Source organism: Taeniopygia guttata, chromosome 9 (genome assembly GCF_048771995.1).
Source record: "Taeniopygia guttata chromosome 9, bTaeGut7.mat, whole genome shotgun sequence".
Taxonomy (NCBI): domain Eukaryota; kingdom Metazoa; phylum Chordata; class Aves; order Passeriformes; family Estrildidae; genus Taeniopygia; species Taeniopygia guttata.
This window is the reverse complement of record NC_133034.1, coordinates 21,954,002-21,970,578: the sequence shown is the minus strand read 5'-3', so window position 1 is coordinate 21,970,578 and position 16,577 is coordinate 21,954,002. Positions and strand designations below refer to the sequence as shown.

General features: G+C 47.1%; 1 protein-coding gene across 4 annotated transcripts in view; it reads right to left on the bottom strand.

Moving 5' to 3' along the window:
* Positions 1 to 1,290: 1,290 nt before the first annotated feature.
* Positions 1,291 to 16,577, bottom strand: part of TNIK (TRAF2 and NCK interacting kinase) — a 152,003-nt gene continuing 136,716 nt past the window's right edge. For all 4 annotated transcript variants that reach the window (XM_030280316.4, XM_030280319.4, XM_072933232.1 and 1 more), the window contains 11 exons: positions 16,380 to 16,506; positions 14,074 to 14,238; positions 11,124 to 11,238; positions 10,589 to 10,759; positions 9,577 to 9,720; positions 7,896 to 8,030; positions 7,554 to 7,654; positions 6,150 to 6,299; positions 5,078 to 5,237; positions 4,329 to 4,468; positions 1,291 to 2,822 (listed from right to left, as the gene is read on the bottom strand). In XM_030280316.4, the coding sequence (XP_030136176.3) occupies positions 2,739 to 2,822; positions 4,329 to 4,468; positions 5,078 to 5,237; positions 6,150 to 6,299; positions 7,554 to 7,654; positions 7,896 to 8,030; positions 9,577 to 9,720; positions 10,589 to 10,759; positions 11,124 to 11,238; positions 14,074 to 14,238; positions 16,380 to 16,506 (1,492 nt within the window). In that variant the 3' untranslated portion in view covers positions 1,291 to 2,738. The remainder of the gene's footprint in view (positions 2,823 to 4,328; positions 4,469 to 5,077; positions 5,238 to 6,149; positions 6,300 to 7,553; positions 7,655 to 7,895; positions 8,031 to 9,576; positions 9,721 to 10,588; positions 10,760 to 11,123; positions 11,239 to 14,073; positions 14,239 to 16,379; positions 16,507 to 16,577) is intronic.

The window sequence follows — 16,577 nt, the reverse complement described above, 5'->3', positions numbered from 1 at the left end:
GGCCCCTGCATGGCCTCATCCAGCTCCCAGGGCTCTTCTTCCATTTACCATGTTCATCCCTGAACTTACACAATTTCATAGCAACTCTATAAATAACTGAATCTGCAACAGCTTCAACAACCCCTGCATGCACAGACATTACTGCTTTTTCCTCCTGCGACACCACTCAGCTGAACACATTTCCTTTCCTGGGCAAAAAGTCCCAGAAACAGGATTTTAAAATGAGGTGCAGGTTTTATTTCTTCAAACACTACTAATAAATAGTTTCTGAGAGCATTAATCAACCATAAGTACATTTTACTTACAGCAAAAGAAAAGCAAATCAAAGTTAGTAACATTTGGAGGGGAAATATCTTTATAATAGCCATGGGTTGATCTTGTAGAAGAGGAGTTTTCAGGTGGTGATGGTCCATCAAGACATCCTTTGGCCACTGCTCACTGCTGGCCAGCATTACAAAGGACATGTCCCACCTCCCTGCACTCATCTTGTTCCAAAACCACCTTCCCAAGAGTCTGCAGACAAAGAGCATTGTGACTGGGAGACCTGAAAATCCCCTTTACCTCCATGTCCTCCAATACCCCAGTTTTTATTTACCCAAACATAAAAGGCATGGCTTAATGGTGAAGTTTTGTGTTTTATTGTGGTTGGCACCAGAAAAGCATTTGCTCTGTGTTATCTCCATACACACATGCCACAGACAAGACTGCAGTAATATTGGCTTCTGTGATTTTTGTTTCAAATTATTCCGAGATTTAAAAAAATACATTCACAAACCACCTGAGTCGTTTAAACTCAATGACTGCCTGCTATTTCATCACTGTATGCAAAAAAACAGTAATAACAAAAATCATCCAAAGCTGTGCATTTGTCACTTGAAGTAGAACAAAAAACACCCCAAAACAGTTATCAGTTTGCAACACAATAAAAGCTCTGGGCTTTATTTGATTTTTATTTTAACCACAATGAAAATACAAAGAGCTGGTGGCAATCAGTGTTTGTGATGGGATTTGAATACCATTATCTGATCCTGTGGCCATCCCTACACTCTCCAGGCTGCACCAGCCCAACAGGAGGGTGTCTGGTGCTCAAGAAAACACCATACAGTCCATCCCACCTGTTTTTCTCTGAACTCCACACCCTGGGAGTCCCACTGCTGGCAATCCCTGCGGTACCAGCCCTGACACCCTGCCCACAGAACGCTTCAGGTGAGGGTGGCCCGGCCCATCCCATCCCCACCACCCCACATCACCTCTTACCCTCGATAAAGATTCGAGTTTGACCAAGTCCTGTTGATTTAATCATTTTTTAATAAAGCCATCGTTACTGAGTACACCAAGATTGCCAGTTAAGCTCTCTATATGTCGCTGGAGGTAACAGCGCTGTGATCGACAGCGGAACGGAAAAAAAATAAAACGAAACCAAACCAAAAAACAAACCCCAACCGAAACGAGGTAGGTTAAAACCAGCAACACAGACCTTGTTATGCGACACCCCAACACCACAGGCGGCCATGCTTGCAGCTACTGAGAAAGAAAACCCCAGATACGCACTGAAAACAGAAATCAACTGAGCAAAGTTTATAAGGACACGATTCAACCTGAACTAAACACACACACACGGTTCGGCACAGATGTTGTCTTTCACTGTATGTTGGGTAATTCCTAGGGAGTGGAGGGGGTGGAAAACAAGTAGATTCAGACCCTTGGCCGAAGAAACCACACATATATATATTTTTTTAAGCTCTTTACAAGCCCAATCCAGAACATGGGGGACAGGCAGCTTGTTCCTGGTCCCCATCCCTGTGCCGGCTGCTCCCGCACGCCAGTGCCCGGCTCCGGACTCGGGGGAACCAACACCCACAACCTGCACCGGCTTCAGCAGCAGGGTCTGGTGCCCACAGCATCCCGGGGGCTCTGCAGTCACAAATCCCCCTCAGGGGCGAGCACGGGGCTCCTCTGACCGCTCCCCTGTCCTCTCCTCCTCCGATCCCCTGTCCCGGTGCCCGTGGCCAAGCCCTGGGCAAGGCGGGCGCCTCCGGAGCAACAAGAAATGGCACCTCTGTCCCTATCAAGACACACCATTATGTGAAGATCCATATAGAAATATGGATTGACAGACTTGACAAAAATGGTAGCTGATTTTTATTAGTCTAAGGCTAGTAGTTTAGCCATTTAAAATCCATTTCCCAAAAGAGGGGAAAAAAACCTATTATTTTTTCTCTTCTTTAAAAATCCGTTAAGCCGTTGCTGCCAAAAGCAACATGTAAATGTTGGTGAAGGCAAAAGATTTCTAAAATTACCCAGCTATATGATTATGGCCTTCATCACAAAGATAAAAGGTACATTTATTGTGCTGTCTCTCACCAGATTTAATTGGTAACTTTACAACATACTATATATTTGATGCTAGCAGGCAGACAGAATTAAAAACAGACTTTTTGACACTGTTTCTTTCCCCGTTCTTACAAAGTAGGGGGACAAAGAAAAAAAGTAAAACTAAAAAATAAAATAAAATAAAATAAAGGAAAACTCATAACCCACTATAACACAGCGTAATCAGGAGACCTCGGGGGGTCCAAGCGTGAAAGTCCATCCCTGGCTGCAGTCCCTGCCCCGGGGAGCATGGGGAGGGGGTTCCTCGGCGCCCTCCGCACCTGCCTCTACAGTGTTAGTCCACGAGTTTAATGTCCTTTAAATTAGAAATAATGCCATGGCGGTGAGTGCCAAGTGCTCCTCTGTTACCAGTTCATCATGGAGTTTCTGTTGAGGGTCATGAAAAACACTTGGCTGCTTCCTCCGGATCTCACCGATGCAAAAAATACCTGTTTGGAAGGAAAAAGCACTTATTAATACTCAGGGGATGGAGCTAACCCATGCCAGACTGGGATTAAATTGAGCCACTCATTAGTAAATGCAGTAATTATCAAACCTCCTTCTCCCTCACTACCAAAAAGGGTTTGGAATGCATTGAAAATACCATGTTTATCACATTTTACTGCCACAGCATCATTTATTATGAAGTACTAACAAAAAACTGCTGTCAGTGGTTTGGATCTTGCTAAACATTCACCACTTGGTCGATATCTGCCTCAGTCTGAAATGGCTTTTTTTTGGAAAAGTTAGTCCTGGTATTTCAGCTATTCCTGAAAGTAAAGCCCAGAAAAATGACTTCCCTTCAACACGCTCAAAGTGCAGAAACCTATCAGGATTCTGTATGAAGGACAGGGGTTTTGCTGCTTCTGGCAGCATCCACCAGCATTTGATTCCAAGGGGAGTCTTAAAAAACAAGTAAGTATAATTTGCAAATATTGAAGGGAACAATCTGAAGCCTTTGTCCTTAAAAAAACCAAAAATTACTCAATCTTACCATTTTAACCAGTTCTCCAGAAAGAGCAACATCTAGGTTTAGTATTTCAAACCCATTGGTGATCAGTTGGTTCCAGTATTTTACAAAGATCAAGGTGGTTGTTTCCCAGCTTTGTTAGAATTAGATTACACTTAAATAAAACTTAATTCAGCTTCTTGTAACATACTCAACTGCAAAGTTAGGATACATTTTCCTGTAGAGCTTCAGCCTAGCTCCTGCAGCTGTTCACCACAGTGATCATGGCCTCAAAGCTCATTTACTGCACATTATTAAATCCTACTCTGGGGACACACCAACTGGTTTCTTCACTGGCTTTGTGATCGTGTCCATTATGAAAGATCTCCCTGCTGACTTATCTTGGTGAAACCTTCTGAGAGGAGGGAGCACCACCTGCAGAAAGAGCTCAGCATTCAACCGTCTCTTCCACGCAAAAATGCCTTTTCCTCCAGCAATTTCTCCTCATTCCCTGTCCCCCTTGCAACACCTGTGGCAGGGGGCACCTACATGACAGCCAGGCAATTCTGGGGACCCTCCAGAGCAGTATCTATCACTGCTGTCCACAGAAATGGATGAGGCTGTAAGAGGAAAATAATTTAAGATTCACCAAAATGCATCAGAAGATGCATCAAAATGTTTCTGCATCAGAGCTCAAACCAGAGTCACTTACACAGCCTTGCTAATACTCAACTTTCAGAGTTCACTTGGCAGCCTCAATTTAATATTCAGATGAATGAACTGGGAGAAAGTCAAGCCAAGTCAATGCAGATCTCAGCTAGATGGAGAAGAGATCTTGCAGGCTGAGGTCTCCATCCACTGGAGAAAATTAACTGGGAATAAGCTTAAAACACTGCTTATTAAACAGAACCTTCAGATTAATTATTAATCTCAAGACAAACCAGACGTAAGCTCTAAAAGCACCTTGCAGCTCACAGAACAGATACAAGCTTTGAAGTGGACTTACCTTATCATTTCTTTCACATAGAAACTTCAACCTTTGAGCTCTCTTGTGCATAAATACTCCATCCAAATGTCCTGTCTCCACTGACCGGATTTCAATCGCTTTCTCTCCCCAGCCCATTATTTGATTGGAATGAATGTAGGCTGTCAAAAGGAAGCATTTGGCAGGTGTTACAACTTATGTTGAATTAAATATTATGCAATGGGCAGAAAAGCTCTCATAAGCTGTTACTCAAACCTAAGCAGATCAAGGCAGAGCTCTGATGGCCTGCAGGGACAGGAGCCTTTTCAGAGCATTTTTCATCCAGAAATTGCTGAGAAATTTAAACAGAAGCAGCATCACTTCTTCTGGTTTTGTAAGGTGAGGAACTGGGCAGTGGTTTGCCTCCATGGGTTGTGGAGCTGAGCAACAGCAGAGCCAGAAGAGCAACTCAAGGGCTCCCAGCTTCACACCCAGAGCCCTCCACTCAACACAGTAGCCCAGCAGTGCAACAGCTTGCATTATCTCACATTTATCTTATACTTATCTCACACTCAAAAAGTTCAAATCTTCAAGAAATTACTTTTTTTTTATTAGGGAGAACCAAACTGCAGAAATTTAGCAATTGCATCTCATAGCTGGCTAAGGGAAATCCCCTTTGATAAAAGAGTGGAAATCCCCTTCATCCCAAATGACTCCAGCTCAGCATTTTCAACTCCTCATCTTTCTTGTGGCTTGTATTTTAAGCAGGTGAAGAGGAAGGGCTGACCTACCCACGGAAGTAGGCATTTCTCCCCACTGGAGCACCACGTCTTTAGTTATCCGTCCGTAGGTGTTCACATAGACCCCCTCGTCCTCATAGCACACCAACATCTCCATCCCGTCCGTCTTGGGCAGGATGACAATGGCGTGGGGAGTGATATTGCCCTGAATCTGCAGGTCAAACAGACCCTGAGAGTCAGAATTACACTGCATGGAGAAAGGGGAAGGGAGCAGAGCACTGCAGGAAAAAAGCCCAAAGCAGCTATAGAACAAAGCCCTCCCTCCATTCCCCACACAGGCACTGGGTTTCAGAGATAAGCCTGAAGGGGAATAAACTGTCATGTTTACCCTAGCATCAAAGCTGTCTGACACAGCAAGGATAAACGGGTTCAGCAATTACACACAGATCACAACATACACGCCCCCAAGACTGATGGCTGACACTTGGCTGGAACACAAATAAGTGACTGAGCCAATGAATCCATCACCAGTTCAAATCAAGGTAAATAAACTCAGAATTTTACAGGCAGCCCTAGGGAGGAAATATCCTATTTTTCAGCAATCATCCTCTAGCTCCAAGGGCAGCTGCATTGACTTTCCACCCATGTCTGCCCTTCCACAGCTAAGACAACACAAAACCATCCCCAGTATTTCTCCCTCTGCTCTTGCTAGTTCTTGCAGAGGAGATTGCTGCTTGGATCAGGTGCAATTCCTGCATTTGTTCAGTGACACAGTTCTCCCTGACCAGTTTATTATGGGCCAACAGTATAGATGGATTTTAAGTGACCCAAGAAGAAAATCCTACAGTGAGCTCCATTACTGCTCCATGCAATCTACAGACAGACTGTCCTTTTTATGGGACATAAAAACCCTTTACTTTAAACTTTAGTGCTCCTGCACAAGGACAGAAACAGCCTGTGCAGGTGAACATGAAGTATGTGACAGCTCTGACTCCTCCTTAAGCGAGTGCAGCACTGGGGGATGTCACACCTGTCACTGGTCCCCAGTTCTGAGTCCTGGGGGCCTGCCCAAACCTCACTGCTGACCTGTGGTCCTCAGCAGCAGCACTGCCCATGTACTCACGTGAGATGGTATATAGATATCATAGGAGTTCCCAGAATCTACATCAATCACATGGAAACCAGTGTGGGATCCAAAGATAACCTTCAGCCTCTGACCTTCTTCTACAGTCAGATCCACGAGCAACGGCTTGTGCTGGAGATCTGCAAAAGACTTTTATAATCCCCTTCCATGAGCATCACAAAAAACCAACAAATCCCCCTTGCAGCAGCCTGATACAGTTTTGAAATAATATTTGTTCGACTGTGTTTCCTACTAAATAAGTGGTTATTTATACTCCTGCCTCTCTGTTCCCTGTAAGATGCCTCAGAGGGTATTCAGTCATCCCAGCAGATAAGTGCCCACCCTTGCCAAGGCCAGCTGTCTCTCACAGGAGCCCAAGGCTAACACAAGGATTTGGTCTCTAAAGGAAGGAGACAGCTCAATTTTACATGAGCGTGTGTTCAGCCTCTCTCGGCACAGATCCACCTCCTCTCTTGGCAGAGATCACTGCTCTGGTTTGGGCAGCTGAAATGAGTCAGTTTAGCAAAGACCTACTTATCCCTGCTCAATCCAACCTGCTGCAGCTAATCTAGGACCAACCCCCAGCCATGTCCAGATCGAGCACCACAGCTAAGGTGCTCAGCAGGAGAGTGAACCAAACACCTGTGGGAAGTTGCACCCCACACTATTTTGATGCTGCTGAGCTCTCCATGTCACTGGGACCATTTACTCTGGATTTTGTTCAGAAAAAGCAAACGTGACCTAATACTGCATAAGTCCATTTGTGTTGGAAAGATGTAAAATGAGATTTTTCCGCATGAACATCTCCACAAGGCATTGCCCCTTGTGACTCTTCTCTGCACAGAGCATGGGATGAAAAGTGCTCTGAAGGACTAAGCACAAAATACCCACTGGCAGGTTGGAAAGGAGGAAGGTCTCACTGAGGAACCAAGAGAGGTGAAAAGAGAGGAAAAAAGAGAGTGAAAGAGTGGGTCACTCTCCCAGACTTTCTGTCTTGAAACAGAATTCAAATTGCAGAAGGGGAGAGGACCCTACAAAATTAAAATAGAAAATAATGCCAGCCTATTTTTGTACTGTATGTTAAACAGTAGTCAGAGGGAAAAAGAACCACCAAACATAAAAAGCTCACAAAAAACACCCACCAAAATCCCCAACTCAATTTTACTCATTTGATCAGCTTCCTGCAAATTCCTCAAGCAAAGCCTGCTAGCATAGATTAATAATAACACTTCATTGTTGGCTGTAAGCAGAACATATCCAATCTCCTCAGCCAGCAAGGATCACATCTCCCATGCCTGCCAGGCATCCTGAGGAGCTCAGCTACATAAGCAAGACGCTGTTCTGCTCCTCAGAGTACAGAAATCTCAGGTATTTATAATTACAGAGTGTAAAAGACAAACGTACCTTAAATGCCATAAACTTGTGATATGGTTTAGGAGCCCAAGCGTAGATCTCTACAGCGTTCTTTAAGGCAATCACCAAGAACTTGATTCTTTCATATTTCACTAAAATAAAAACAAACCCAATTTTAAAAACATTCACTCTCTTTCCAACAAATCTCCAGGAACAGCTTCTCAGGCCATTTCTCTGTTCATTCTCATTACACAGAGTTCATCTAATGCATAAAGATGAATTCCAAATTTACTCGTGGCTATGGTCTACCCATACTTTTAATATAAAATTGTCAGGTCCGACCTAAGACTAGAGAACAAAACTGCATCTGTTCAGACATTTATTTCCACTCACCAACTTTGTAGTGGATGCATCCCTCCAGGTCCCCAACTGTGATCCAGCCCTGCTTCTTCTCCACCTCAGGGTCATTGTGTAAAATCCTGTTTCTCAGCCAGGACAGGTAGTACACACGCAGCTTGTTCTTCTTTCCTGTTGGCAAAGGAAATGTCCCTGTCAGAGCAGAGCACATTTGCATGGATCATCTTGAGGTCTCAGTGCTTATTTTCAATCATGGGATTATAGAATTTAAGGCATTTCATGATAAAAGTAATATAAATAGTAATTGAAAATAGTAATTTAGTTGTTGTGTTGGATTTTTCCTTGGGAAGAAATATATGGAAAGCGAAGCCCAGACCTCTGCCTTGCAGGCTGCAGGCAGACACTGGAAAAGCCAGGCTTTTGTTTCCCACTGGCTGGAAATATTCCTTTTCCTATAAATCAGTGCTCACAGAGAGACAGTAGGGCTCAGTGGGGCAGTGATCCCAATGCTCCTACAGCTCAAATCTTATCCAACCACTAAACTCCTGGGTTTCTTTCCTTCCCTCTCCTTCATACAACATTAATTCCACCCTGGAAATGAGACAGGAGCTCCTTGGCCTGCGACAGGCACTGCTGTTTGCCAGCAAGCCGGGTGCTGGGCTCTGCAGTGCTGAGGGGCTGCCAAATTTCTGCACAGCTGCCTGCTCTTGGATGGCTGTGACAAGGCTGCAAAATCCCTGTGGCTGCAGAGCCCCCATTACAGGCACAGGGCACAGCTCACCTGAGTCTGGTGAGACAGGACCCAAAGGATAGACCCTGTCTGCTCACAGGTTTCCACAAGGCCCCAGGACTCATTCTCAGCATCATCTTGGAGTTTGGTGCTATTCCCATTCCAGCTGTACTAAACCCCTTATCCCTACAGCTGGATCCCAAACCCACAGAGGAGCTGCAGACCAGGTAAAGGATGGAGCAGTGAGTTTGGAGCTCTGGCTGAATGGGGGGAGCAGGAATTTTCATGTGAATGCAGAGAGAGCCCAGAGGGTCTTAAAAACGTGAAAGGAAACAGAAGGATGATATCAAACAATTTCCTCATGAGCACTTCTCCTGCTGCCCTCTGTGAGCTTTGTGTGACAGGTACCAGCAGGAGAAAGCCCTGCCCTGGCTGTCACCCACGTGCTCCTTGGGGCTGTGCTGCAGGAGGATGCGGGATGCTCTCCTGGCAGACTGGACTACAGAAGTTTTGGGGTTTTTTTTGCCAGAAATCACACCATGAACCTGATATGAGCACTCTGGAGCTCCCAGCTAAACTTGGGGACAGTGAAAAGCCGGTGGCCCTCAGTGTTTGGGACAGCCCAAGCACCTCTGTGGTCTGAACTGGAAATCTAAAGCCATGGATCACAGCTCCCCCAGCCAGAGCCAAACAGACCCAAAAGCAGAGCTCTCTGCCCTCTCAGGCTGTGACTGTCTCCTTTGCTGGGCCACCTGCCTGTATCCTGCACCTCCCCTTCCGTGCTCAAGGAGACTGGAGATGAAGTGCAGTCAGCAGGTGAAGGAAGCAAACTGTTGAAAGCAAATTTAACTGATTTGGTTCCAGAATAAACCACCTCCAGCTTGCCTGGGAGCAAGTTCTGACACCAGTGAGCAGGTTCTGAGCTGGAACTGCTCAGGGCTTGTGGCTGAGCAGGTGAATGACGGGGTGGAAGCAGGAGAGGAGCACCTGATATTGTCACGAGGACGTTGAGGCCCTCGAGGACGTCCATCTGCTGGAACCGCCGCCTGTTGATGAGGTTGTAGACCTTGCCCTGCCCACTCCGATCCAGCAGCATCAGGCCGTTCTCCGTGCCCACCAGCAGATTCACACCTAGAGAAGAGAGCAGAGGAGAGGGGGCCATGGGTGCCAGGAGCCACGGCTGCTCCCAAGGACAACACCCCGAGCTCATCTCTGCTGCCACCAGAAGTGTGACCAACCCAGCTGAGGATGGGACCTTCCCATGGACAGGAGGGGTCACTCTCACGACCCTCTGTGGATGGGGAAGGGGCCAAGCCCCTGGTGCTGTGGTGACATTCCCACCCTGTGGGAATCCAGGGCTTCCCTCTGGCTGCTCTGGGACCCTGGCAGGGGTCAGGAACCCCCCTGGACAGAGCCCCCAGAGACACTGTCTGTGGTCTCTGTCCATGGAAAAGAGTTTTCAATCTTACAGGATGAATTCCCAGCTCTGAGTGTTTGATATAAGTAATAATTAAGTGTGGCACGGGTGCAAAAGTAACATTTTAGGATTCTAGATTAGGGGTCCAAAGGGGACAAAATGGAGGAAATTGGGTGTGCCTTGTCCTTTTTCTCCTTCTTCATGCCCTCCATGTTTCACTGTGGTGTTGGCATTTTTCTGTTGGTTCAGGCTGGGGACACACTGTCCAACGTAGGTGACAGATATTGGCACGTTATTGTAAATCCAGCACAGGTAGTTTCTGGTATTTAATGTTTGTAACATCCCACTGAGGGCAGAGCCCCACACGCTGCCCTGCAGGACAGAGCTGCGGCAGGGCAGCAGAACATGTTAGAGATAAACAGAATAAACAACCTTGAAACCAGCACAGACCAATTATGACTTCTTTAGCAATGGGGCAGAAAGACAGAGAGTTTTTACAATCTGGGAATCACCAACACCACAGATCCCGACACCAGCGCGGCCCGGGAGCCACACGGAGGGCAGGCTGTGCCCGGGCCTTACCCCACAGAGCAGCACAGAGGATCTCCGAGTTGAAGCGCTTCTTGTACTTGCGGATCTCCGGGGTGTCGCTGTGGGGACGGATGTTGGTGGGGTTCACGTTCACCACCGAGATCTTGCGTGCCTCGTTCAGCTTGGCCTGCTCCTGCCTGAGCAGCTCGCTGGTGAACAGGGCTGGCAAGGGAACACAGGAACACAGGGAGGCATGATGGGTTAAATGTTCTGTCACCTCTTTTTTGAGTCAATGACAATATTTAGTTTATTTCTCGATGGGGCAGTCATCACTGTGTTACAAGGTATTGGTTTGCCCAAGCAGACAGCAGGGTGGATTTCTGCTGCTCCCTATTTCCTCCCAGATCTTTCTGGTGGCATTTTGTTGGTGGGGGAGAGGTTGGATGGCAGCTGGAGAGGGCAAGGATACAGACACCAGCTATGTCTGGAGCGAGTGAAATGTGAGAGGTTCACTGGGGTTATTCAGGCTCCCTGCCCTGCTTTCCACAAGGCCCTCCCATCTCAAACTGGCCACATTGGCTCTTACGATTAGCAGATGACTCTTCATCCTCATCTTCATCTTCATCAGTAGGCGAGGTCTGATACACTCTGGTGTCCACAAAGGGAGTGAAAGAGGCTTTGGTGCTACTTCCCATACCATACTAGAAAATGAACAAGAGAGAGCTCAGCACACAGAAATAACACCTGTGTACATCTCAGACTTTCTAATTAGCAAATGGTGCCTGCCTCTGCAGTGCCCTTTCTGAGCCCTCTATGAACATCTGCTCCTCCTCCCCATAACTAATCAGAAACAAACATTAAATTGGATTTCTGTGTGTTTGTGAGCAACAGAAAATGGGAGGAGCAGGGCCTGGCTCTGCTCTCTCCTCACAGGCAGAAGCACAGCCATGAGGACAGTCAGCAGAGAAGCCACAGGGCCAGAGGCAAAAGCCAACGCAGATAAAATCCAACCCAGAATCACAGAATCATTTAGACTGGAGCAGACCTTTAAGATCATCAGTCCACTTGTCTGCATGTCACACACATGCCTTAAACCTTCTCTGGGATGTCAGGCAGGTGAAGGTTTGCTTTTCCCACTTTCCCATTCCTGCTGAGGTTGGCAGGGTGGTGCTGGGAGTCCCTGTGAAGCCCTGGGGAAGCTGGCACAGTTTTAAATTATCCCCAGCACTTCAAGGGGGACTGCAGAAGGGGGCATTTCTGAGTTAACAAAACTTAACCTGAGGGCATTGCAGGAAATGTCAGAGCCAATGCTTTGCTGAGGGAATGTGGAGATGAACAAACTGCAGTGTCACGCTGCTTTCTTTTTAAAACCATTGCTTTAAGGCAGAAAATGAGGCTAAGACCTCCTTCCAGGCAAAAGGAAATCCTTGCCTTTGGAGTCAAAGTGACGTGAATTCCCCCGTACTTTGAGCAGCTTATCCTTCCTACTCCAGCATTTACCCAGGACACGCTTTGGATGGGTAATGGATGAGCTCAGTTTAGAGCTGCAGCAGCAGCAAAACCCTGCTGACTCTGCAGCACCACTACAGCTCATGTTTTTCTTCTCTGGGACGTTGTCCTTTTTCTGAAATAAACCTTCCTCAGCTCTCACCAAGCTCCAGCTGCTCCCCGTGCCCACTGCCACCGTCCCTGTGTGACAGCTGCCATGGGGACAAGTCCCCCATGCCTGGGGAGAGGTGCCATGGGGCACACCAGCACCCTGGCACATCCCCACTGAAACCAGGCTGGGCCTGTGCCTGTCCTCCACTGAGCCATAAAAGGATTCAAGGGCACAAAAAACCAGGTGTAGGAGCAGCTTCCAAGCATTTTGGGGCTGGCATCCATGGCTGAAGCAGCATCCATGCCAAAATCAGGCTGAGCATCCTGCTTCCCTCCCAGCCCTATTCCCTGACAGCCTGGCTGTTTCCATAGAAACAGGATGGATTTCTAAACAGAACATGGTAACTGAAGGAGTTAACAGCCTGCAGCAGGGAAGGCTGCGGGCACAGACACCTCTGCTTTGTGCTTGTTCCCTATCCAAGAAATACACAGAGTCCATCTCTGTGATGAATGTCTTTCCCATAAAACAATAGCAATTTAAGGAAGAGAGAATTTTGGTTTTTGCAGGGATTTCCAGCTGAGAGCCAGGTGCTTTCCAGCAGATGAATTACAAAGAAACCCCTCATCCCAATGCACTGAGCATTTTTCCTTGCTCACATTCAGTTATTCTCCTCAGAAGGTGACATTTTAATAGCTTCCAAGGCTGATATTTAAATATTAAGACTTCATCTTCCCCCAGGTCCTGTTCAACAGCCTATAAGCCTGTGTGGTGGCTTACAAAGAGCATCAAGCTGCAGGCTGAGGTCGTGCTTGCATGAGTCACCTGGAAGCCCGTGAACAAAATCCCCAAGTTTCCACTCACACCCACTCCCTGCTCAGTCAACTCTAAAAATACAATTTTAGAAATGGAGAAGATCTTTTTGGTTGATATTCCATAAATGAATACATTTAAACCCAATCCCGGGCTGCATTTCAGCAGCCCCAGGATGACTCTGGAAGGTGTTACTTTCAGGATCGACTCTCTCATTGCTGCTTTTAATGCCAATGAGGAAACAGATAAAAATTTGAGGTCAAGTCAGGCACCATCTGTTCTTACGTTTTATCAATGCCCAATTCCAAGAAATATTTATTTTTATACTGCTAGTAAAAGTACACCATAAAGTGAGAACATCATTTCTATGAAAGAACATAGGATGGCAGAACTTTTGATGTACAACCCACCAAATGAAACAAAAACATTAAATACAATAGCTTAATTAGCACTAAATGGGTTGATTTCTCATGGGAAAAATGAACTCTTTGGTTCCTACATCTAGGGATGGTAAGCTGGACATATCAGCTCCCTTGGTTTATTTGTCACATCTTGTACTAAGACTTTTTACACTTTATTCAATTTTAATTCAATCATGTGCCTATAAAACATCTAGCAGAGAGAAACATTTACCATGATAGGAAACACGCGACTTTAAAAGTGCAGGTTTCTTCTACTCTGAAGAACAATCTGGAATTTGGTTGGCTTTGGTTTTTGGTAACCTTTTCAGTCATGATAATTATGAGAGGTCATACAGATAGAAGTAGGCCCAGCTGAAGCTGATGGCATCAGTGGCTCTCACCATTTCCTTTTATATCCAAGTGTCAAAAAAAAAAAATGGGGCTTTCTTATCAGTTGGCAGCACTCGTGTCACACCACCAGAACTCCAGCTGGTGGGCTTGAAAGACCTAATAAATCCTTCTCCCATCAGCCACAGACCCCTATAGCAGTAACCCATCTGATTCCCTCGTATTTCCACTACACTCACCCACGGGGACCAGAAACAAGAGAGGTAAGAGCCAAGAAAGGCAGGGAGGAAAGCAGGAGAGCCCCGTCAGGGTGCAGAGATGTTAATACTCGACTGAAAAGCGATGCAAAGGAGAAGGAGGAGCCCCCCACCACCTACTTCAGGCACCGAGTCCATGTCCTGCGCATGCGTGGAGACTCGCCCCAGGGCCTCGGTCGGCGTGCCCGCCGGCGAGTGGCTTTGCTGCACCAGGTCAGGCAGATTGATGTGACCTGCAAAGCCATTGCTGGCTGCGTGGCCAGAACGCTTTTTTTCACCAGAGGTCTGCAGAGATACAAGGCATGAGGAAGAAAGAGAAGGGAGGGGGGAGGGAAGAGAAAAAGAAGAGAAAAAAACCCAAACAAAACGAAGTTGTCGGCAGTCCCCCGGTTCCCAGAGCAAGCGCAGGAGAAGGACCCTCTCTGTTCCATCCCCATGCAGTCTGGCAAGCAGCAAACCAAACCCCCCACTCCAGAGAATTAAAGACAGGATTAATGACAAGGTCAATATAGAGTAATTAGCCACGACACAGCGAGAGAAGCCTGGTCACTGTTGGTTGGAGACGAGGAACGTAGGGCAGATTCTGCGCTTGCCCCCATGGGTGCAAACCCCATGGCCAGCTCTCCTCCCAAAAAGCCACTGGCAACTGGTGACAGCAGAATCTGAGCCCTCAATCAGCGTTAGCCTGGACAGCTTTGCACAGCTATGGCAAAGAGCAGCCTGACTGCAAGTGCCAGCACAGCCCTGTCCCATGTTTCTGTGACCCAAACCAGCAGTGAACAGCAGCAGTGGTGGCAGAGGAGGGGCAGAACCACCAGCAGCTCGCCCTGCACACGAGGTTCCTTGGGTTTCCACGGGGCTCCCCTTCCTTTCCATCCCCTCTCTGAGCAAGATAGGTGTATTGGGAAGTTTCTCCCTTCCTCATTTATTTTGCCATTTTGATGAATCTCACCTACCTGGAGCACATCAATGAGATTGTTACAGAGATTTACCTATTTACTGGGATTTGTGGAAACTTTAACTGGGCTCACCAAGCCCATGACTAGTCCTGATGACATTTATCTTTTGATTGCTCATAACCATCACCTTCAACCACACTTTGCCATCCCACTAAAGAGTGACAAGCTCTTTGCCCAAAGACCCCTGACCTCAGTGAGACCATCCTCTGATGGCTATGGTGGTGGGAGTAAAAAAACAGTAAGCACCCAGCACAATGCTACAGTTTGGATTTCTTATCATGCTTTCTCCTCCCAGTGGGGTTTTCCAGCTGCTTGTCTTGCCCACGCCTTTTAAACCTTCTGCATCCCGATTCTCACACAGCCCTGCTGGCACAGCACGGGTTTTACCGTTGTGATGCTGAACACAAGCTCATTTCTGGAACAGCTGCCTGTTACACAGGGACTTGTTCTCCCACTCACCCACATCACCCTCCCTGATTTAGGGATGTGCAGAGCTGTGGGGATCCCTGCCCTGAACAGCTCCACCCCAGTGAGGGATGGGGTGGACTGCATTACTACCCCCTCCAAAACTGATGGAGAAAGGCAGCAAACATGCTGTGACTTCTTTTGCTAACTCATTCCTCTCTTTCAAAGTTGCATTCATCTTTATCCTTTGTATGTGAAGGCATTAGATAAATGGAATTAAGAACTAAAATGCAGTTCAAGTCTTGTTTACATGTGATCAAAACATCCCTCCTTTACAATTGCAGACTCCAAGCTCCCGTCCCCCTCCTTCTCCTCTCCCATCCAGCTCCCTGATGTGCTGGTGGGAGAGTGGCTCCCCTGTTCCCTACCCACCAGGGCCTCCTGCCCTCTCACCAGGAGTCCAGCTACCCATCTGCACTTCCACCAGCATCACCAGAACGTTCCAGCAGCTGGGAAATTGAGAAACACCGAGGGAGATCTTCCACAGCCACTGAAAGTGCCTCCTCTGCCTCACTGCTGCAGAACCGTCCCTCAGCATTGCTCCCACCACAGCCTCACCTCTACAGCCCCGGGGATGAGGGCTCACATCCATCTGGGATGCCCAGTGCCTCCCCCAGCAGGCTCTGAGCAGGACCAGCCTCTGCTAAAAGCTCCCAAACGCTCTACAAACACTGCACGGCTCTAACAGTCCCAAGGTGGCAAAGGCTGGGAAGAAGAGGGGAAATTTTGGGCCAGTTCCAAGTGAATTAACGAAATGCTGTAAATTAAAGATAACTCCTGCTGCCTGGAGCAATGGTGGGGTTACAGCAGAGCCATCTGCAGGAGCCTCCCCTGGCACTGCCATTCACTGCTGTTTGTAGGTCTGAGAAACATTTGCACTTGTCACATTTGTAAATGGTATTAACGAGTTGTGTTCCGGACACACAGCACTGTTAGTTTTTGTGCTTACATGGGCAAAACCTCCTGAAGATGCTCCATGGAAGTGTTTGTTTTACAACTTACCTCCCTCACCATTAAAGTCCCTTCCCTTGAAATATTGCTAAACGTATCTGCGTGGGAAGTCTCGAGCCCGTGGGTTGTCACCATTCCCAGGTTGTACGGCTCGTTGCTTCCAGGAATTCCTGTTGGTCTGGGGACAGAGGGGAAAAGCATTAATGGTGAATATTCCCTTTGTTAAACTAGGTGAAAAAACCTCTAGTA